Genomic DNA, 23183 nt, shown 5'->3' with positions numbered 1-23183 from the left:
GATCTGTCCTGTATCTTTCTACGGTTATTGCATACAAGCTTGAACAGAATAAACATGCCTTTTTGCGTTCAAAAGTTCATGCCTGTTTGCAAATGAACTTCAGAATGAACATGTGTTAAATCCCAAACGAAGCAAAGCTCTTATCAACCAATCGCAGAGTTTCATGATAGCCCATCAGACGAAGCGCATCAAGACTGCTGCATTTTACCTAGTCATGCAAGTGGTTGAACGTTTTGAGTTGAAAGATAACATTCTTACCACCGTTTGAATCAGTAGCAAAGCAGACACCGTTCCCTTTAAATAAAATGTCATCGATTGAACCGATTGTTCTGGTACATGGGGGCGCAGGGGACATTCCAACCGAACGTGTCGAAGGAAAACTGGTAGGCGTGAAACTAGCCGCCAAAGTGGGCTACGCCAAACTTCAAGACTCTGGCTCCGTTATGGATGCTGTCGAGGTGGCAGTTCGTAGTATGGAACTGGATCCGTATTTCAATGCTGGTTACGGATCGGTTTTAACCACGGAAGGAAACGTTGAGATGGAGGCGAGCATAATGAATGGGGCAACATTGCGTGCAGGATGCTGCTCGCTCGTCAAAGACATCATGCATCCGATAAGTTTGGCGAGAAGGGTGATGAAGACCCCGCATAATTTCCTCGGTGGAGAAGGAGTGATGCAGTTCGCTGTCCAAGAGGTTTTATAATAATTAATTTGTATATTATTTGTTTTGTTAATCAAATAAACGTGTTATTCTAGGGGTTCGAAATAATGGATCCCCCTGGACAGCTGGTAACCGATTTTGCTAAAGAAGCTTTGGAGGAATGGAAAGAAGCTGCGCATAAAGGCGAAAACGAGTTTGCTCGCACCGAGATAGGATCATCTAATAAATACAGCAAAGCTGAAGTGGGTACGGTCGGTGCCGTTGCAATCGATAGTTTGGGCAATATCGCTGTAGCGACATCCACCGGTGGTATAACAGGAAAGCTCCCAGGGAGAATTGGCGACACACCCTTAGTAGGGGCAGGAACGTACGCTGACAATCGGGTAGGAGGTGTGTCTACCACAGGTCATGGTGAAACCATCATGAGATATTCGCTAGCTCACGACATTCTCAAGCGAATTGAATTCCTTGGAGAAGATGCTCAAACTGCAACAGAAAATTCCTGTAAAACAATGACTGATAGATTAACTGGAACCGCAGGCGCCATCACCATTGATTGCAAAGGCCAAGTAGGAGTGTCATTCACCTCAAAAAGAATGGCTTGGGCTTATATCAAAGGGAAGCAACTTAAATATGGTATCGAACAAGACCAACACCTCGAAGAAACTGTACAAGAGTAGCGAAAATCTATGCAAAAACTTACCGCTGATCCAGGCGGCGATATTTGTGCGAGGATGTCAGTCTGTATTTGAAATGTTCAATCTGCCTTTCAAAGTTGCGATTCATTTTCGGTTGCTTTACGATAAATCAAATACAAAAATATTTCATTATTTGTCTGGATCTGACTTCTTATCACAAACCGCAAACAGTTTTCACATTATCAGCATTCTTTCACCTACACACTATTTACTAGAGGATTATGGTTGTCACTTGTGTCTACTGCACCACTGGCACTGTTTCTGCTGTTCTGAGCAGTGAGTTGTTCTTCGGTTTCGCCGTAGCAGTGTTTCAACTTCGGATCGCGATATTTGTTTTCATTCTGCACTGAATGCGAATTGGTTCTACACTTTGTCAGACACAGTTCATACTGGTCGTTCACGGTGGCGTAAACTGCGATCTGACGCCCGGTAGCTTTGGCCAGCACCCTTTCCAGTAATGGCCTCTGCAATATTAATCAAATTCAATAACTTGAAAACTGCATTGATGTTGAAGTACAAACCTTATTCGGGTGCATACAACACGATACACAATACTCGTAAATCGCACAGCAGTTGCTGTTCTGGCAGGTGTCGCAATGGAAAAGTTTAGTACTTTCCACTTCTACGTTGCAGCATCCAGTCCACAGTAGTTCGAATCTGGTACAAACGTAGCCTCGTTCATCAACGATGAGGGCTTTGCCTTGAACGGAGTTTCGGCAGGTTATAGATAGATCATTGGAGCGGTTGCGTTCTTCGAGAATGGCACCAGTCCAGATGATAGGCTTTTCACGCTGTAGACTTGTTTGAAATAGGTCACCGTCCAAGTTTAGCGATACGTTCTGGAAAAAGAAGTTGACGTTTTTGAACATTCGCCTTTTTTTGTATACACAGGATTTTGTTTTTACACGATTTTTTTTCGCTCGTATTTTTGATCGTGTTACTTCAATTTGCCACCAAACTCTTCGCAACATGTATCAAAAATTCCAGAATAAATCAAAGAAAAATCACATGATAATTAATATGCGTTAAACATTTAGGATAAATTGGGAAAATGTAAATCGTGTAAAAACAAAATCCAGTGTACTGAATATATGTTATAGGATCACATCACAGAACGAGTATTGCGTACCAAAGTTATCTAAAAACCCTAAATAATCTGCCAGGCATTATGGTGCCTTTCTTGTACATTATAAAATTAGTATTTTGTCATAACTTTTGAGCCTATAGCCCGATCTGGTCCATTATTAACACAAAACAATGTGGCAAGGTTCCGTGTCGAATGCTTGCGGCTGCGAGTAAATCGGTTAAGCATAAGTGTTAAAATTGTGAGTAAAACTTTTCTGTAGGCGTAGACGCGTTTTTGGTTTAAAAGTTGTATTTTTGGCGACAACTTCTAAGCCATTAGTTCTGGTCAGTTTTTAATCCCTGTATGAATCATGCAAAAATAAATTTCGACAGGGCAACACCCATTCTTTATATAAAAAATTGTCAATATATATCTCGTCGAGTTAACAATCCTAACAATAATAGGCAATATATGCGTATCTTGAGACTGTCTTTGATCTTGTAGATCACGGGATTGGATTTATATACTTATACAGAGTTTTATGCCTATTTGTTAATGATTTGTGTTCAAGCACCCTTCTCCTTCAAAGGCATTCGTACGTGGCCTGGACAAATTTCGATTGTTGGAGAATACCATCCAAGAGGTAGTGGTTAGTCCTATGCCCTAAAACTTCTGAGTAGGTTTTCACTTGATAAAAAAATGATTGTTAAAAGTTGGCTAGTTGTAATAGCTCGAGCCTTCCTTACTTTTCCAACTGGATTTATCAGCCAAAACGGAAAGGATGTGGAATCGATACACGGCGGGAGTTGAATGAGATGCGGCTTGAATAATCGCCCGGATCGATGGGTCAGTCTTTGTCTGTTGCTGTAGGTTGATATTCGGTTGAAGAAACCATTCAAACCAGCAGATATAATCAAAAGCATCCGATTCACTCAGCTCAAATTTCATTTAAACATTTAAAACAATTTGACTTGTCGTGTTAAAATACTACACAAACCTAGGGCTTCAACTATTCCGATGCCTGTGTCTCCTAAGAATATTCGTTCTATTCATATTTTTAACCACCCTCATTTGTATACTATACTAGCTGAAGCAAAAAGCGCTTCTTCATTTGTTTTTCTTATTTTGATAACGCATTGTGCAATAAGGGTTATCAGTTTATACAGATTTTTTTAATCTTTATAACAAATATCAAATTGAACTTTATAAATCGCATCGTGACTCACCTTGAGCTGTGATTGAAAATCTCAATCGAATTGCATGGTATTCTCTATGTAAAATTACAAATGAGTACAATATAGATACTAACTCAATGACTAATTGAACAACCTTTTTACTGAAACTGTATGAAAAGGTAACAACAAAAATTGAATATTCTTTGTTTACCTAATCGTAGATGCCATAAATTGCAGCTCACTCACTTGATAATACTTTCGGATGAGTTTCCATTGCTTCAACACAATAATTGCAAATAATACTCACATTTCCGATCAATCGCACCATACAGTACGTCAGCGACAGCAGGAAAATGATCGCCAGCACAATCCGACGACGAAGGAACCGAGCGATTACGGCATAACACATTTCCAGCCCGCAGAAGAGCGACCGTCCCCGTCACACTGGCTCGTGGCTGCCGTCGTCGTGTTATCTTGCGTCCGTGGCTTTTTATCTATGGGTTTAACGATAAATAATAGCTACATTTGGAGAAAGGGTTCGAATGTTATTTAGGTTTTACTTTTATGGAACATACGATTCAGAAAATGACAACAAATGTGCAAAGCAAAACAAAATAACAGCCAAAAACAAAACTTACATGTTGCTGTCAGTAGCCTGGGACCGTTTCTTTTTTCACGCAAGTTGCTGTGAAGTTGTACGATAAGTTGCGTGGAACTAATAAAATGAATAAAACTCTTCCAAGCGAGCTCGTGAAATTAATGTTTCGTCCAAGCAACCAACCGTTCGACGTTCTTCGGTTGCATTACTATTGATTACCATTGGAACACTTTCCAATCGAGACGTTTTCTCGCACGCACCTGAGAACGATCCGCATTTTAAGATCAGGTGTATTTCGTTTACTATAACTGTTCTGCCAATCTAATCCGCATCAGCAATCATAACATATGGTAAAAGTTTACAAGACGTTTAATCGACAACAGTAAACCCTTCGAACCCCGGAAATCGACCGTTTTTTTAATGCGCGCTTGAAGGAATGTCACGATAAGGCTGATATTGCCAGTGTATGTAACTAGATAATGAAAATAAAGAACAAAATGGTGCATATACCAAACGAGCAATCTCGATCGCATGAGGGATCGCACCAATTGACGAGTTGCTGAGACCAACTGGTAATGTCGTGAGCAGAACGATGAGTGTTCCTTGTTGAACCCGAGCGACCGCGTAGTGTCAGGGTTCAGCGAAACCGCACCAAGCGTCTTTTTGACTGATTTTATGATATTTTGTTCGTCGAAAGTTGTGAAGAAATAGCATAAGAATATCTTAAAACTATTCAGATCTATGCAAAACATATTTCTCATGGTTTTCCAATCCTCCATAAAACTATTTCAAAGTAATTTTAATCACAAACTATTTTACAATACTCTTATTTGAGAATGCTCGCTTAACTTTTCAAAAGGTCCTAAGTAACATTTTTTTTTCATGAATTAATTTGAATAGCGCAATCAACAGAACAACATGAAAGCTATTGATTGCAGTATTCAAATTAATTCATGAAAAAATGTTACTTAGGTCCTTTTGAAAAGTTAAGCGAGAATGCTTCAGACCTTATTATATTTATTATTGTCGGGCCGCCACCAAACCGGACCGCGCGATTGAGCACTCGCGCTGCGACGCGAGTCGCGACAATTTGAAATATTTCATTAGTAGTGCGCATCATGCACGCATGGATGTACTATCATGAGCACTAATCAGAAATGAGTTGCGACGTCTAATAGCTGCAGATTATTTATTATTATTATTTATTCAGACTAAGGCCGAAGTGGCCTGTGCGGTATATAAGAGTCTTCTCCATTCGGCTCGGTCCATGGCTACACGTCGCCAACCACGCAGTCTACGGAGGGTCCGCAAGTCATCTTCCACCTGATCGATCCACCTTGCCCGCTGCGCACCTCGCCTTCTTGTGCCCGTCGGATCGTTGTCGAGAACCATTTTCACCGGGTTACTGTCCGACATTCTGGCTACGTGCCCGGCCCATCGCAGTCGTCCGATTTTCGCGGTGTGAACGATGGATGGTTCTCCCAACAGCTGATGCAATTCGTGGTTCATTCGCCTCCTCCACGTACCGTCCGCCATCTGCACCCCACCATAGATGGTACGCAGCACTTTCCTTTCGAAAACTCAAGTGCGCGTTGATCCTCCACGAGCATCGTCCAGGTCTCATGTCCGTAGAGGACTACCGGTCTAATTAGCGTTTTGTAGATTGTCAGTTTGGTACGGCGGCGAACTCTATTCGATCGGAGCGTCTTGCGGAGTCAAAGTACGTACGATTTCCAGCCACTATGCGTCTCCGAATTTCTCTGCTGGTGTCATTTTCGGCAGTCACCAGTGAGCCCAAGTACACAAATTCTTCTACCACCTCGATTTCGTCACCACCGATGCAAACTCGCGGTGGGTGGCTCACATTGTCTTCTCTTGAACCTCTGCCTATCATGTACTTCGTCTTCGACGTGTTGATGACTAGTCCGATCCGTTTAGCTTCCCTCTTCAGTCTGATGTAGGCTTCCTCCATCTTCTCAAAGTTACGTGCCATAATATCTATGTCGTCGGCGAAACCAAATAGCTGGACGGACTTATTGAAAATTGTACCACTCGTGTTAATCCCTGCTCTTCGTATTACCCTTCCAAAGCGATGTTGAATAGCAAACACGAAAGACCATCACCTTGCCGTAACCCTCTGCGGGTTTCGAAGGGACTCGAGAATGCCCCTGAAACTCGAACTACGCACATCACCCGATCCATCGTCGCTTTGATCAACCGTGTCAGTTTATCCGGAAAACCGTGTTCGTGCATTAGCTGCCATAGCTGGTCCCGATCGATTGTATCATATGCGGCTTTGAAGTCGATGAATAGATGATGTGTGGGCACGTTGTATTCGCGGCATTTCTGCAGTACTTGGCGAATGGCGAACACCTGGTCCGTGGTTGAGCGTTCGCCCATAAAACCCGCCTGGTACTGCCCCACGAACTCCCTTGCAGTTGGTGCTAGTCGTCGGCATAAAATTTGGGAGAGTACCTTGTAGGCGGCGTTCAGCAATGTGATTGCGCGGTAGTTGCTACAATCCAGCTTATCGCCCTTTCTGTAGATGGGACACACGACACCTTCCATCCACTCCTGCGGCAAAACTTCCTCCTCCCAAATCTTGGTAATGACCCAGTGCAGCGCTCTAGCCAGTGCCTCACCACCGTGTTTAAATAGCTCTCCTGGTAGTTGGTCAACCCCAGGGGCTTTGTTGTTCTTCAGCCGGCCAATCTCCTCCTGGATTTCCTGGAGATCCGGAGCCGGTAAAATTATGTCCTGCGCGCGTTCACCCAGGTCCATCACCATACCGCCATCTTCGTCTGCCACATCGCCATTCAGGTGTTCTTCGTAGTGCTGCCGCCACCTTTGGATCACCTCACGCTCGTTCGTAAGAAGGTTCCCGTTTATGTCCTTACACATATCAGGCTGTGGCACGTGGCCCTTACGTGAACGGTTTAACTTCTCATAGAACTTTCGTGTGTTATTAGCGCGGTACAGTTGCTCCGTTTCTTCACGGTCTCGATCTTCCTGCTGGCGCTTTTTCCTCCGGAAAATCGAGTTTTGTCTGTTCCGCGCCTGTTTATATCGTGCCTCGTTCGCCCTCGTGCGGTGTTGCAGCAATCTCGCCCATGCTGCATTCTTCTCTTCCACTAACTGCTCACATTCGCCGTCATACCAGTCGTTTCTCTGATCCGGGGGCACCGTGCCTAGTGCAGCGGTTGCGGTGCTACCAATGGCGGATCGAATATCTCTCCAGCCATCTTCAAGAGACGCTGCGCCTAGCTGCTCTTCCGTTGGAAGTGCCACTTCCAGCTGCTGCGCGTATTCTTGGGCTAGTCTACCGTCTTGTAGCCGCCCAATGTTAAGCCGCGGCGTCCGACTTCGACGCGTGTTGTACACCGTCGAGAGTTTTGAGCGCAGGCATACTGCAACGAGGTAGTGGTCGGATTCAATATTCGCACTGCGGTAAGTGCGGACATTCGTGATGTCGGAGAAGAATTTACCGTCGATTAGAACGTGATCGATTTGGTTTTCCGTTTCTTGGTTAGGTGATCTCCATGTGGCCTTGTGGATATTTTTGCGGGGAAAGAAGGTGCTTCGGACTACCATTCCGCGGGAGGCTGCGAAGTTTATGCATCGTTGGCCGTTGTCATTCGATACGATGTGCAGACTATCCGGTCCGATGACCGGTCTATACATTTCCTCCCTTCCTACCTGTGCGTTCATGTCACCGATGACGATTTTAACGTCCCGCAGTGGGCATCCATCGTATGTCTGCTCCAGCTGTGCGTAGAACGCTTCTTTCTCGTCGTCGGGTCTCCCTTCGTGTGGGCAGTGCACGTTGATGATGCTATAGTTGAAGAAACGGCCTTTAATCCTCAGCTTGCACATCCTTGCGTTGATTGGCTGCCACCCAATCACGCGTTGGCGCATCTTACCCAGCACTATGAAGCCGGTTCCCAGCTCGTTGGTGGTGCCACAGCTTTGGTAGAAGGTAGCCGCTCGATGCCCGCTTTTCCACACTTTCTGTCCTGTCCAGCAAATCTCCTGCAGCGCCACGACGTCGAAGTTGCGGGGATGTAATTCATCGTAGATCATCCTGTCGCAACCTGCGAAACCTAGCGACTTGCAATTCCATGTTCCAAGCTTCCAATCGTGATCCTGTATTCGTCGCCTAGGTCTTTGCCGATTATATCGAGTCGCATTATCTCTTATATTGTTCGTAATGATTGGTTTTCTAGTCGGCTTATTGGGCCTGCGCAAACCTCCTGTCTCGTCGGAGGGCCGTCGTGTCAGGGCTGTTTAGCGTCCCACCTAACACCAGGACTTGGGCTTGTGCGCTTTGAGCGGCATACGGTCGCTTTGGTGGGGCCTACTTGCGGATACATGCAGCTTTTTATAGAGGTTTAACAGGGCCCACTGTCAAACCCCACCACATCCTAGGCAAGCCCCACAACTCGCAGATGGCCTGGGGAGGGATCGTCAAGCCCTTGGACATAGTCCCTGCTGCCCACCAGCTGCAGATATTTCATTTTATTGAAAACAAATTTTCGATTTTCTACTATACACAGAATAATAAAAATAAAAAGGGGAATCATAGAGAATAATTCTACTTACTTGATGGGCTACAGCTCTTTGATAAACCTACGCCGAATGGAGTATCCTTCTCCACTGGACTCGATCCTGGGCCAATCGCTTCCAGTCGCCCTGAACGTTGAGCGCCCTCAGGTCCTCTTCAACTGCAGAAAGCCATCGTGTACGCGGCCTCTTCCGGGTTCTCTACTAAATATTATCTTCGCTTGACGTTCTTCTGGCATACGAACAACGTGACCAGCCCACCGTAGTCTCGATGTTCTATTGAATAAGCTTAATAATATCCAGCCCTTTATACACCTGGTACAACTCGTGATTCATGCGACGCCGCCAGATACCGTTCTCCTGTTTACCACCGCACCACCTTACGCTCAAACACTCCGAAAGCTCTCCGATCAGACTGCTTTAACGTTCATGTTTCATGGCCGTATAAAGCCACCGGAAGAATCAGAGTAGTATACAGCGCGAGTTTTGTTTTCGTATGCAGACTACGGGCTTAAGCTGGTTACAAAGTCCGTAATAAGCCCTATTTGCAGCTGCAATACGCCTTTTCACCTCGCGGATAACATTATTCTCGCACACCACTGTCTAGCACCATTTCGCTACCACCACCACTAATGAACCCACGTTAATTGCCAGCGACCATGTACTTCGTTTTGCTGGTATTGATCGTGAGTCCAATCCTCGCTGTCTCCCTCTTAAAAGGCGCAAAAACCTTTTCCACGGCACGGCGATCAATCTCGATAATATAGATATCATCCGCAAATCCCAGGAGCATATGCGGTCTTGTGATAATGGTACCGCTTCCTTGCACACCAGCTCTCCTAATCGCTCGCTCGAGCGCTATATTGAACAGTAGATTCGAGAGTGCATCACCCTGCTTTAATCCATCTAAGGTAACAAATGACGTCGATATTTCATCCGCAACCCTTACACTTGATTTCGATCCGTCCAACGTTATACGAATCAGCCGTATCAGTTTCGCCGGAAAACCATGTTCAAGCATAATTTGCCATAATTCATTCCGTTTCACTGATTCGTACGCCGCCTTGAAATCAATAAACAGATGATGTGTCTGCAAGTTGTACTCCCGGAATTTATCAAAGATTTGTCTCAGGGTAAACATCTGAACGGTCGTTGATTGGCCCTCACGAAAACCTGCTTGGTATTCGCCGACGAAGGACTCTTCAAGCGGTCTCGATCTGTTGAACAGAATACGGGACATAATTTTGTACGCCGAATTAAGGAGGGTTATTCTTTGGTAATTGGCGCACTCCAGTCTGTGCCCCTGAGGGCAAACCAACCAGCTAGCAGGCGTTTCCTCGTCTTCCCATATTTTCGACATAATATGGTTTTTTTTTCTGAGTAAGGGCAAAACGGAAATCTGCAACTCACGTAGTCATATAAGCGCTCACCCGAGTCACTGAAACCAAAACCCTTTTCACTTGCCTTAATCCTCCTGGCCATCAATTAAGCAATACATCGGGAGGAATTGATGATAAAAAAAACCTGTTCAGTGTCATCCCCAGTGGGTGGGAAGCATCCTCCGTTGGCCGAAAAAAACACCTTGTGGGAAAGCTGTGCCAGTCATCGATGCCGGACGATAAATGGAAGAAGATGTACTGCGTCTGCAAGCGTATCTTCGTTCCGGTTGACATTTTCGTATCCTGTTTGCAGTAGCTCATCCTCCAACTGTTCTAGTGTTCCTTGTCGAAGAACTAACGGTTTTTGGAATTGTATCTAATTTACTATTTTATACGTTATCGTGTACTTTTCATTTGAACGATCGACTTGACTTGATTTTTTTTCATCGATTGGGTTCCATGTTTGACAAATATGAATTAGTTTCATTCCAGAACGTAAAAATTTAACGGAGACTCAAAAGATTCATTGCGATTTTAATGTGAGTTTATCGGCAAATGCTGGGTAAAGCGTACCATTGGTACTTCGCGTACCTGAAGGAATAAAATAGACCCCATCACGCGGTCCTTAGCCTCTTACCCAGCAACTCCTATCCCTACCTCCCCGCGGTGCTGGCCGGGATACGAGCAATCTTAGGGAAGATCGGGTAACCAACCCCGGTGGGAACTATGGTCGTATGCGAACAGGGAAGGGGGGGTTTGCTCCTCTCCGGAGGTGCAAATCTTATTGAGCGTCTGTTCTCCATGTCAGGATCGGCTCACAACAGCGTCTGTTCTCCATGTTAGGGGCGGCTGATCATCGTCCGAGTGCCAGCGAGGGACTCTAAGTGAAACTGTGCACCATGGTCCTCCGGAAATTTAGGGGGTTTGGTGTCAGGCCCTGCAAGCCAGCCTTTAAAAAATCATAAGCAACGAACAATCAACAAGAGAGTACGGACCGGAACCAGGGCTGTGCAATGTCAGGATACTCTTTGTACATTCATAGAAAACTTAAAATGATACTCTTTCAATATGGCTAACCATCATTGCACAAAGAGCGTACAAGACAACTAAATGGAACGACGCTCGTGTTGATGAAGAACATGCGAAAATGTGTATCCGCGCTGCACAAAATATTGTGTTCTATGCTTTGCATTAATTTTCACACGATTAGCTTTTTATGTGTGCACGGCCCAATGGAAATACAACTGCAAATTGATGGTGATGAGTATCTTTTCGAATGCAAGTGAAATGATGGTCCGGTATCGTGCCACTCTTTTATATTTTGGAGAATGATGGAATAAGCAAATCCGATCATTTCAATAGGCATGTCACAATAAACAGCTTTGTGCCACTATGATGGTTGAGGAGAGTGTGGAATGCAGAAGAATATGCGTGTCTATATCAGGGTGTTAAAAGGTGTTGATGGTGATGGTGCACAGCACTGACCGGAACCATCGGCGATTACCAGGTCCCAACGCACCATCTCACAGTGGGACCAATCCCAAAAAAGACGGTCATAAATGTTAGAAGTGAATAAAATGGTCTAGCAGGCCACATATTGTGATTTTTCATTAAATAAATGGTTCCTCTTCTCAGCATCAACGATCCGTAAGCTAAAGTACAACTATCGCAGCGAGAGGTGGGGCACCAGTCGTCGCAAGCACGCTATAGTTCTCTAAGACAACGTGCTTGCACCAAGTGGTGTCCATCAAATATCAATGGCTGGCGCCGCCATGTAGAGTTCTTTTTCTATGAGCATTTCTACAGGTATTTAATTACTGATTTCAGCCGTCTCACCGCAATGCTAAGAAAAAAAAATTTTATTGTTAGAAATTGTAAACATATGGAATAGGTTTTGCTTCATCCTTAAGGTCACTCCTGACGGAATCCAAGATTAAAAGTGCTCGCGTTTTCGGGGGCACACCACTCGATACGGAAGCAACGCACAACTGTCATTTTTATTATTTCACGTATGCTGCGACGCAGCAAAGCCAAATCAACAAAAATGACAGTTGTGCGCCGCCTCTGAATCGAGTGGTGTGCCCCCGAAAACGCGAGCACTTTTTATCTTGGATTCCGTAAGGAGTGACCTTAACCGAAGTAAAGCTGTAGAGGCGCAATTACTTGATATTACGGTAAAACTCATGATATTTTTACAGAGTAAGATTGGAAAATTAGAAGTACAGGATAAAATAAAATCCTAGCATAGCATAGCATAGCATAGCATATGTGATTGTACAAATCGTGGGTGGCTTTACAATGCTCAATTGAGCAATCTACTGTATATTGTCGCAAATTGGTACTTGGGATTAGTACCTTTTCCTATACAGTAGAAGTTGTATACCTGGCCACGTCCTTACAATCACGGAAGGAAGGGAAGGAATGTTAGTTCAACATCTACTAGTGAAGATGCAGGGAACCCATACTACCTTCATAGATGTCTCGGGAAGGAAAATTTGTGTTAGTGGTAAAGGTGAGTAATAGGGAGCTCTATTCGACAATATAGAGCGTTTGTCAATAACAGTATATGCTGTAAAAATAATAAAATATATTCATCAATTTACTTATAAGGAAAACCAAAACAAAACACAAAATTTCGGCAAATCACGCGATCGTTCTGCCGTCCGAAGCAAGAGCTAACACGCACTGAACTAATTAACTTTATTACCGGCCGCGCAATGCAAAACACAAAATTTCGGCAAATCGCGCGATCGTTCTACCGTCCGAAACAAGAGCCAACTTGCACTCAGTAAAGGAAATCCTCTCCCGAAATTATTCATTGCGACTAGACATAACATGACTTGATAGTTTATCCTTTTTTCATTATCAATATTTTCAAAATCTCAGAGCGCAGAAGCTTGAAGAACTAATGATCACGTGGGATTTCCTTAACAACAGTATGCGTGAGACAAGAACAAATTGTGCTAGGGGGACGTCCACATATTACGTAATCACTTATGGGGAGGGAGGGGTGGCCTCTGTTGTTTTCTTGAGCACCATGTAAATAAAAAACATTTGCTTGGAAGAAATCTTACATGAGGGAGGGGGGTCGAAAACCTCAGAAAAAAATGCTTACGTAATAAGTGTACGACCCCTAGACAATTTTAAGCTGATGTCACCATTGCATTGGGGCAAATGAGAAGTAGAAAGAGAAGTAAAAACAAATTGTGCGTTACTGCACTTATCAAAATTGATTGGCAAGACCGAAAGGACCACCGTCAGTAAAACCGAAATAACTGAACGGGCGGAGGGTGGCGGAACCTAATTTCTTCAGGATTGGATTCCTGACAAAAAAATTAAGCTACAGTGTGAATTTCATTGATGGGTACCGATGGGTACCTTTTTGAATTTTACAATGAATACAGCAAGAAGATAATACAATAATAATTTTATACATAATAAAGAACGAGTACTTTCTGCGCGATCAAAATTAATTTACGAACGTTTGAGCGTGGCTTTATTAGTTTTAAGGCTACACTTCGTAATGGTGCCAAATATAATAGGTTTGGGCGATGTATACGTTGTGGCCAACATAATGAACAGTAAGATAAATGTTACAAGATTTAACAGAATTAAAAATCGACAACATGCTCAACTTGTATTAACTGTAAAGGTAAGATCCACCCAAATAAAATGACTCAAAACTATGTTTAGATCATCGTCAAGTATTCTACTAACAACCCATGACTCAAGTTATTAATTTGGATCATTTTGAAAAAATGGTTTTTGACCGTCTTTTTGAAGATTGGTCCTTCTGTGCATCTGTTCGTTGATTTCAAGGCGGCATACCACAGTATAGACCGCGTAGAGCTATGGAAAATTATGGACGAGAACAGCTTCCCTGGGAAGCTACCAGACTGATCAAAGCAACGGTGGATGGTGTGCAAAACTGTGTGAAGATTTCGGGCGAACACTCCAGTTCGTTCGAATCGCGCCGGGGACTAAGACAAGGTGATGGACTTTCGTGCCTGTTGTTCAACATTGCGCTAGAAGGTGTCATGCGGAGAGCCGGGTGTAACAGCCGGGGTACGATTTTGACGTAGGACTTACGTCTCTCTTCACTATACCGGGTGTCATTTCAATATTTCTAAATCGACCGCGTTACGCTGTGTTGAAAGATTTTGAATGATAATAGCGTTTGTCCCAGTGAACGGATCTCTTCGGAAAACCCCTTAATCGACAGATCTCAAGTATGCCTTTCATATTCATACTTGATATGACCCAAAAAACTTGTTTCAATAGGCCTAAAACTGTTTTCGAAGCAAAACATTGACTGCACTGAAACCTATAAATATGGGTGCCGCTTGTTCCTCGCGTCATTTGTTCGCTTGATTCTGATGGGTGCAGACGCTAGCGGATAAGCTGCAACTGCGCACCAAAATAAGCCATAAAAGAGGGTGACGCAATTTTTCCTTCTCATTCTGTTTAGAACTTCCAACGGGATATTATCATCATCAACGATGAATAAAACCGGGGTGCTACCCAGCACCATGAATCAGTTTTTTGACGAACATCAAGTGGAACACAGCAGCAGAAGAAGCAGCCCAGCCTAGACCACACACCGCAACAGTGCCGAGCAGAGACCCGCAGCAGAAACGAGCCGAGACCGGCCGGCCTCAGTATTGAGCCGAGACCGGCCGGCATCAGTGTTGAGCAGAGAAAGGTGAAGAGAGAAAAAGAGAAAAAGTTACAACGTTCTAGAATGGTTTCCTGCCAGAATCTCCCTTGGTCAACAAGTTTCCTCTGAAAGAGTTAATTTCCGGCCCTTATCAGGGCGAAGAGAGTTAGTGATAATTTTCGCAATAGGTTGGAATTCGTCGCTTTTACGGCGGTGTTCTAGATGAAATCGTTGGTGTGAGTTTTGGTTTCGAGCAAGAAACTCCCACGGTCAACCAGTTGCTTTTGAAAGAGTTAATTTCCGGCCCTTATCAGGGCCAAGAGAGATGTTTATAATTTTCGCAATTGGTTGGCATTCATCACTGGTTCGTCGGTCGCTGCATTAGGGCAGTTTGCATCCCGCTGGTTCCATTGGGGATCCAGCACACGTCGCACACCCCAGAGCACCCACTTTCAGTTTCACAGTCCACTGCAACATAACGCAACAGATGGAGATAGAAAATGTATGCCATCAAAGCAAACGGTTCTTCTGAGAGCCACTGATACTTACTAAAGAGTTTAATATTAAAGCTTTCAATACCTTTCGCTTTAAAAATAGTACTTTTGTGCCAAATTCAATCTTCTAGAGATAAAATGTTATACGCAAGTAGCAGATTTTCAAGATTTTCGTGGTCAATTAGCAATATCCCAAAACGGAATGCTATGAATCGATTTTTTATCTATTGGATTTATTTGAATTTTGGATTTATTTGACATTTGATAAAAAATATGTAGAAAAATGACTCTTTGATACTTTCTAAAAGATTGCTGGAACATTTTTGATTATTATTGTTCGACGTAGTTTTCAGTGTTGGTTGAAGAATAGATGGTGCTACAAATGGTAAATTACGCTGACAGACAGTCTGTAATTCACAACATGACATTTTCGTTTGATCGGTCTAGGTGAAGGAGGAGCCAACAAGCGGTTTACAATGGTCTTATTCATCAAAGGGGTGGAGCTTCGGCTAGAGTTGTTCTGATATAATGACAAAATCATGGCTCATGCGAGTTCAGTTCCGGCTTAATTTTTATCCTGACCAGCCGGCAGGGAACCAACATCCAACGACAGGGAGAATAATGGTGTCATCTCTAGAAGTTAAAGAATTATCTTTTTCATCAATGACAAAAATATTAACATTAAATAAAAAATCGATTGATAGCTTTCTGTTTTGAGATATTTTTTCTAAATTGGTCACGAAAATGGTAATAATAATGATATCGCCGTTTTCTTCTTCCAATATGTGAGAGATTTGGGCATATTTTTATAAAAATAGCCCTAAAAATATCTCTATGAAATTGATTCCTGAAATTTATATATTGAGTGTAAGTTGTTCGTGAACAATTTGGGAAAATGTTCTCGAAATAGAGAGCTATCATGGGCATTTGGTCATGTTGGTTTCATTATTTACATAACTAACCAGTTAATGTATTTTACGCTACTTCTAAAAGATTGGTAGAAAGTTGTTGATTATTCTTGGTCTAAGTGATTTACGATATCGGTCGATTCAAAGGTGGTGCCAAAGAACGGCATACAACGCTAACAATACCAAAAAGGCGGAGTTTGAAACTCAAAACATTGATTACATGTGACAAATTATTTCCTCTTGATTGGTCAATGTAAAGGAGGAAAATTAAGGTCGCTCCTGACAGAATCCAAGTTTCAAAGTGCTCGCGTTTTCGGGGGCACACCACTCGATACGTAGACGGCGGACAACTGTCATTTTTGTTGATCCAGCTTTGCTGCGTCGCAGCATGCGTGAGAAAATAAAAATGACAGTTGTGCGTTGCTTCCGTATCGAGTGGTGTGCCTCCGAAAACGCGAGCACTTTGAAACTTGGATTCTGTCAGGAGTGACCTTAACTGTGGTTTATAACGGTATTATCCATCGAAAAGGCGGAGCTTCGGCTCCGGCTTCTGAGTTCCTATGCGATGCTGAAGAAATCATGACAAAATATTTTCATTTCGAATCATTTCGAAATGTCTTGTCACTTGAGGAAACGATGGTCCCAATCTTGTAAAGAAAATCTCCGACAGCAAAATTACCAATCCAAACGAGACTTGCATGGTCTCTGCTGCTCTCGACGAAACAAGATGATCGCTACCGACACTGCCGCTGCGATTGATGTTCGTCCGCTCAATCGATTTACAATTGATTTACAATGGTATAGATGAATCCAAGTAAAGAAATAAGAACTAGACAACCGACGCTGTTAACTTTGACAGATCCTACAGCACAGCATAGGATAATTTGAGCTTCTGAAGGTTAATTTTGACGTAGGATTTATGTCTTTCTTTACTATACCGGGTGTCATTTCAATATTTTGGCATCAAGAGCGTTACGCTGGAATAGAAGATTTTGAAGGTGAATAGCGTCCATCTGACTGAACAGATTTATACAACAAACCCCTTAATCAAAAGATTATAAGTACACGTTTCATATTCATCATTGATTAGACACGAAGAGCTCGTTTCAATAGGCCTAAAACTGTTTTCAATGCAAAGTATCCATTACCGCGTTCTGATTGGTGCAGACACCAGCGAATGAGCTGCCGCTGGGTCTGCTGAGAAGGCATAAAATAGCGCAAAACGATTTTTTTTTCTTTCATTCTAACCGGGACAAACAAAGCCACAGCAGCATCGATTCGACAGCACTCGCAATTTTTCGCAAAACAGCATCGTCCGCATCATCCGCTTTTCGGCCCGGCAGCGCCGAGGCCACCATCAGCCAAAGCATGCCAGTACAGCCGCAGAAAATGTTCCAGAAGCAGCCCATTCTACAGACCCGACACCGCAGCAATGCCGAGGAGATACCGGCAGCAGCAGAGTCGAGCCGAAACTAGCCGGCATCAATGAAGAGCTGAGGGTTGAGCCGAGACCGGCCGGCATTGGTAGAAAAAGTTGAAGAAAATCAAGAGAAAGAACTGCAATGTTCTTGAAGAAATCGCGTGTGTGTGTGTTTTGGTTTCGAGTAAAGAAACCCCCTCGGTCAACCAGTTCCCCGAAAGGAGTTTATTTTCGGCCCTTATCAGGGCCAAGAGAGTTAATAATAATTTTCGCAATTAGGTGGCATTCGTCATAGAAATGGACATAGATAATGTTTATTTTCAAAGCATACGGTTCTTCTGAGAGCCATTGATAGACTTACTAAAAAGTTCTTAAACATTCTAAAATACTCTAGAGATAAAATGTTATTCGCGAATAGCAGATTTTCAAGATTTTTTCATAACCGTTACATAACAAGAACTGTGACATATAATGAAATAAATCACAAAAAATTCCACTATTAGATGAAAAATCGATTGAGAGCTTTTCTTTTTAAGATATTTTTTCCTATATTGCTCATGAAAATTGTTATAATAATGTTTGGACTGTGACAGGGTTGTTAATCGTTAATTTATCGTTATCGCCGATAAAGTTAATTGTGTTCAACGTTATCGGTTGCTACGATAAAGATGCATCAACTCAGTAATTAGCGGAGTTCGATAATTCAACGTTAATTTAACGTAAGTTAACTCGATAATTTTGCAACAATGTGGTTACTAGATTACGAGAAAAAAGATTATGTATAATTTTGACAGAAGCCGAGAATTGTGTAAACTGATCTTTTCCAAAATTTCTCAATGATGACCCTCATTGTAGCAGGTTGACCAGAGATGATTTTGATTGAAGCGGGAACGGCACGGAACGAAGAAAAACCAAGTGTTCTGTCATTGGCTTGATGGACTATCAAGCACTACATAAGTGTTTGGAATATATGGCACTGGCTACAAATACAACGAGGATATTTGTGCTAACCAGACAGACTTGCTTTGAGATGGAGACATATCTATTGAGAACGCATGATGATTTTTTCTTAGACAATCTTCATCGGATAATCAAGAAGATGTAGCTGGAATCGGAATACTTCGGGATTTAGAATTGGGTTTCAACTGCTAAAGAATAATACAGCGACTTGTAGTATTTCATGTCAGGCATAGGTACCAAGTGGAAATACCCTCCGTGATGAATTGAGCACGACTCGGTTAATCTACTCTCTGAGTCATAAAATAAACATAATTATGTAATACATGTAGGCTCTCTGGATCTCCCAAAATAGATGTTTTTGTGATTCAAACATAAGAAATACGATTCTTTATTATGGAAAACCGCGACTATCTGTGAAATTGAATGAATTGATCATCAAGAATGTGTTTGATCAATTTGAACCCCCAACTTAATTGCAAGATTTAAATGAGTTACCTAATATTTCAGGGCAATGCTAGAAAAAGCATATTGAAAAACCAACTTGTAAATATTATACTTTTTACCTGCAGGACATATTACAGTTAACTCGATAATTATCGATAAATCAACGAAGACTCGATAACGATAACGATAAATCAACGCTCACTTTATCGTCAACGAAGCTTCATCGTACATTCGTTATCGTTATCGAAGATGGCGTTAAATTAACGATAATAATTTATCGATTAACAACCCTGGACTGTGATCGCCGATTTTTTATACAAATTAGGTGACGTGAGAGATTTGGATATATTATACATCTTCAAAGGCATGGTCAAGTCAAGTCCTACGTCCACGTCGCGGTTATGTCACAGACATTACCCACTGTTCGTTTTCAACAGATCCAGTCAGTTTATTTGCTTCGCGGATGACATGGACATTATCGGCCGAACATTTGCAAAGGTGGCAGAACTGTACACCCGCCTGAAACGTGAAGCAACAAAAGTTGGACTGGTGGTGAGTGCGTCAAAGACAAAGTACATGCTTGTGGGCGGAACCGAGCGCGACAGGGCCCGCCTGGGAAGCAGTGTTACGATAGACGGGGATACCATCGAGATGGTCGAGGAATTCGTCTACCTCGGATCCTTGCTAACAGCGTTAGTCGTGAAATACGAAGGCGCATCATCTGTGGAAGTCGGGCCTACTACAGGCTCCAGAAGAAACTGCGGTCGAAAAAGATTCGCCACCGCACCAAATGTGTCATGTACAAGACGCTTATAAGACCGGTTGTCCTCTACGGACATGAAACATGGACAATGCTCGAGGAGGACTTGCAAGCACTCGGAGTATTCGAGAGACGGGTACTTAGGACCATCTTTGGCGGTGTGCAAGAATACGGTGTGTGGCGGCGAAGAATGAACCATGAGCTCGCCCAACTCTACGGCGAATCCAGTATCCAGAAGGTAGCTAAAGCCGGAAGGGTACGATGGGCAGGACATGTTGCAAGAATGCCGGGCAGCAACCCTGCAAAGATGGTGTTCGCTTCCGATCCGGCAGGTACGAGACGGCGTGGAGCGCAGCGAGCGAGATGGGCAGACCAGGTGCAAAACGACTTGGCGAGCGTGGGGCGTATCCGAGGATGGAGAGATGCGGCCTCGAACCGTGCATCTGTTTAGATGTTAACTAAATAAATGAAAAATGAAAATGAAATGAAGCGGGCCGCAGTATATTTGCAACATTTGTTTTTCAGTTCATTTTGTATATTTGACCAAAATTTTGTATTCCTGTGAATGTTTATTAGATAAAATATGTAGGTATGTACTTATTTTATTCCATAGGTTTTATCGCCGTAGCTGAGAACACGAGAAATTTTTTTCGCTGTTTTCCAAATGATCATATGTCGATCGATTCTGTGAGTTCAATCTTATGTTTTCTTGCTTGAGGTTTTTTGTTCACTATAACTTTGTCGTAGCAAATAATGAAGGGGTTAGAAAAACCCCATTGAAGATTGTGAGTAAAACTCGAACATTATGAACAGAATCCGTCTGGAATTCTGAACGAAAACCGTTTTGGATTCTGAACAAAATCCCTTTTCGGGTTCTAAACAGAATCCGTTTGAGATTCTGAAAAAAAAGCCGTCAGGGCCTCTGAACGGAATCCTTTTGGAATTTTAAACAGAATGCATTTGGGATTCGAAAGAGAACCCGTTCGTGGTACTGAACAGAACTCCGGTCGAGATTCGAAAAATTTGTTTGCAATTTTGAATCTGTTTGTGATTCAGAAAACATTAACATCTCTTTGTTATATACTGCGTATGCGCTGGCAATGTTCAACATATCATTGACCGCGATCAATCGAAAACCGTTATCGTTGAGGGTATGGCGAACAACTGAAAGTTCTTTTGGGTGGAAGTTTCGGCTGCTTGGGATGCTTCGTCCGGCTAGTGATTCTTCAATTATCTCTAAATACTTACTTGATGCTTGATGGGCTACAGCTCTTCGATGAACCTACGCCGAATGGAGTATCGTTCTCCACTGGACTCGATCCTGGCCAATCGCTTCCAGTTGCCCTGAACATTGAGCGCTCTCAGGTCCTTTTCAACTGCAAAAAGTTATCGTGTACGCAACCTCTTCCGGGTTCTCTACTAAATATTATCTTCGCTTGACGTTCTTCCAGCATACGAACATCTTGACCAGCCCACTGTAGTCTGCCGTGTTGTATAAGCTTCATAATATCCAGCCCTTTATACACCTGGTACAATTTGTGATTCATGCGGCACCGCCAGATACCGTTTTTCTGTTTACCGCCGAGTATTGCCCGCAGCACCTTACGCTCAAACACTCCGAAAGCTCTCTGATCAGCCTCCTTTAACGTCCATGTTTAATGGCCGTATAAAGCCACCGGAAGAATCAGAGTAGTATACAGCACGAATTTTGTCTTTGTTTGCAGACGACGGGACTTAAGCTGGTACCGAAGTCCGTAATAAGCCCTATTTGCAGCTGTAACACGCCTTTTCACCTCGCGGGAAACATCATTATCGCACGTCACTAATGTTCCACACAAGATACACAAATTCTTCACCAACTTAAAAATTTTCACCATCCAGCACCATTTCACTACCACCACCACTAATGAACGCACGTTGATTGCCAGCGACCTTGTGCTTCGTTTTGATGGTATTGATCGTGAGTCCAATCCTCGCTGTCTCCCTCTTAAAAGGCCCAAAAGCCTTTTCCACGGCACGCCGATCAATCCCGATAATATCGATATCGTCCACAAATCCCACGAGCATATGCGATCTTGTGATAATGGTACAGCTTCTTTGCAAACCAGCTCTCCTAATCGCTCCCTCGAGCGCTATATTGAATAGTAGACTCGAGAGTGCATCGCTCTGCTTTAATCCATCTAAGGTAATAAATGACGTCGATATTTCATATGCAACCCTTACACTTGATTTCGATCCGTCCAACGTTATACGAATCAGTCGTATCAGTTTCGCCGGAAAATCATGTTCAAGCATAATTTGCCATAATTAATTTCGTTTCACTGAATCGTACGCTACCTTGAAATCAATAAACAGATGGTGAGTCTGCAAGGTGTACTCCCGGAATTTATCAATGATTTGTCTCAGGGTAAACAATTCATCCGTCGTTGATCGGCCCTCATGAAAACCTGCTTGGTATTTGCCGATGAAGGACTCTTCAAGCGGTCTTAAGGATAAAAAGGATCTCTAAATAGTCAATCTCAAATATGAAATTCAAAGAGTCTAAACTATCGAATGTTACTTTTTCCAAATTCTGCTATTAGATATAGTGAATTGAAAGTTTTAGTCAAGTTTCTCATGCGTTTTTCAAACAAGTGATTTATCTGAAATTGTTTGATAAGAAAATTATTTTGAGCTTTTTAGTGGAATGCTTTCATCTGTCATAAGACGAGTTTAAACAATCCCATTGAATTCCACCACTTAATTGTATCCTGACAGATACGTATTTCGACCTCAACAGTAAGGCCGTCTTCAGTGTCTTGTGTACAAGACACTGAAGACGGCCTTACTGTTGAGGTCGAAATACGTATCTGTCAGGATACAATTAAGTGGTGGAATTCAATGGGATTGTTTAAACTCGTCTTATGACAGATGAAATTGTTTATTATTTTCACCTATCAAGAAGTTTATAGGAAAGTTTATGACCGTAAGATCGTCGGCGTCAGGACTTTCTGAAATATATTTACATCCACGCTTCACCTAATGATTCCCATCGTTTGATTTTTTTTTTTTTTTTTTTTTTTCTTTATTTGAGTGATTTTTAAGTAAGTACAAAGTTCATCACTAACCCATCGTTTGATACGCTGTGGCCTAATTCTATTAAACAACAGATTAGTTCTGCCTATTTTTCTCCTTTCCGGGTTGGGCTACATTATTGTTCACATCAATTGTCGATTCAATGGTTCTAAGGTTTATCGGATGCGTTATGTCCTAGCTTCTCCTAACATAATCATTATGATTGGATTCTGTCTGCGTTACTGACTGTGTGACGTTACAGCCCTAATCTGTAAGGAAGTCGGAAACCCAGTTTCCCGTGTTTGGGAAGTAGACTTTACTGTGGGGGTATTCTTAAATTGTTTCAAG

At 42.7% G+C, this 23183-nt stretch overlaps 3 protein-coding genes across 5 annotated transcripts in view; 1 reads left to right on the top strand and 2 right to left on the bottom strand.

Moving 5' to 3' along the window:
- Positions 1 to 1504, bottom strand: part of LOC134205442 (glutathione hydrolase 1 proenzyme-like) — a 129581-nt gene extending 128077 nt beyond the window's left edge. For both annotated transcript variants that reach the window (XM_062680685.1, XM_062680683.1), the window contains exon 1: positions 1366 to 1504. In XM_062680685.1, the coding sequence (XP_062536669.1) occupies positions 1366 to 1448 (83 nt within the window). In that variant the 5' untranslated portion in view covers positions 1449 to 1504. The remainder of the gene's footprint in view (positions 1 to 1365) is intronic.
- On the top strand, positions 167 to 1492 carry LOC134205445 (probable isoaspartyl peptidase/L-asparaginase GA20639). The gene is made up of 2 exons (XM_062680687.1): positions 167 to 695; positions 758 to 1492. Exons 1-2 carry the CDS (start codon positions 306 to 308, stop codon positions 1340 to 1342), a joined length of 975 nt encoding a protein of 324 aa, XP_062536671.1. The 5' UTR covers positions 167 to 305; the 3' UTR covers positions 1343 to 1492.
- On the bottom strand, positions 1485 to 4377 carry LOC134205446 (SREBP regulating gene protein-like). 2 transcript variants are annotated; one of them, XM_062680688.1, is made up of 4 exons: positions 4240 to 4377; positions 3909 to 4120; positions 1882 to 2199; positions 1485 to 1824 (listed from the first exon to the last, which is right to left on the bottom strand). In XM_062680688.1, exons 2-4 carry the CDS (start codon positions 4008 to 4010, stop codon positions 1558 to 1560), a joined length of 687 nt encoding a protein of 228 aa, XP_062536672.1. In that variant the 5' UTR covers positions 4011 to 4120; positions 4240 to 4377; the 3' UTR covers positions 1485 to 1557. The 2 variants fall into 2 exon arrangements, with proteins under 2 accessions (XP_062536672.1, XP_062536673.1); XM_062680689.1 differs by lacking the exon at positions 4240 to 4377 and adding an exon at positions 4162 to 4188 and having other exon boundaries at positions 3909 to 4095.
- Between the last annotated feature and the right edge of the window lie 18806 nt (positions 4378 to 23183).

Source organism: Armigeres subalbatus, chromosome 1 (assembly GCF_024139115.2).
Source record: "Armigeres subalbatus isolate Guangzhou_Male chromosome 1, GZ_Asu_2, whole genome shotgun sequence".
In the NCBI taxonomy this organism is placed as follows: domain Eukaryota; kingdom Metazoa; phylum Arthropoda; class Insecta; order Diptera; family Culicidae; genus Armigeres; species Armigeres subalbatus.
Note: the sequence above shows the minus strand (reverse complement) of the source record. Positions and strands in the feature narration are given on the sequence as shown.

Excerpts from the sequence above, each read along its gene's own strand:
- LOC134205446 (XM_062680688.1), bottom strand. The coding sequence starts at position 4,010 with ATGTGTTATGCCGTAATCGCTCGGTTCCTTCGTCGTCGGATTGTGCTG. Across the intron at positions 2,200-3,908 it reads TGGTGCGATTGATCGGAAAT|AACGTATCGCTAAACTTGGA; the intron begins GTGAGTATTATT and ends TTCTTTTTCCAG. Across the intron at positions 1,825-1,881 it reads GTTGTATGCACCCGAATAAG|AGGCCATTACTGGAAAGGGT; the intron begins GTTTGTACTTCA and ends TTAATATTGCAG.
- LOC134205445 (XM_062680687.1), top strand. The coding sequence starts at position 306 with ATGTCATCGATTGAACCGATTGTTCTGGTACATGGGGGCGCAGGGGAC. Across the intron at positions 696-757 it reads TGCAGTTCGCTGTCCAAGAG|GGGTTCGAAATAATGGATCC; the intron begins GTTTTATAATAA and ends GTGTTATTCTAG.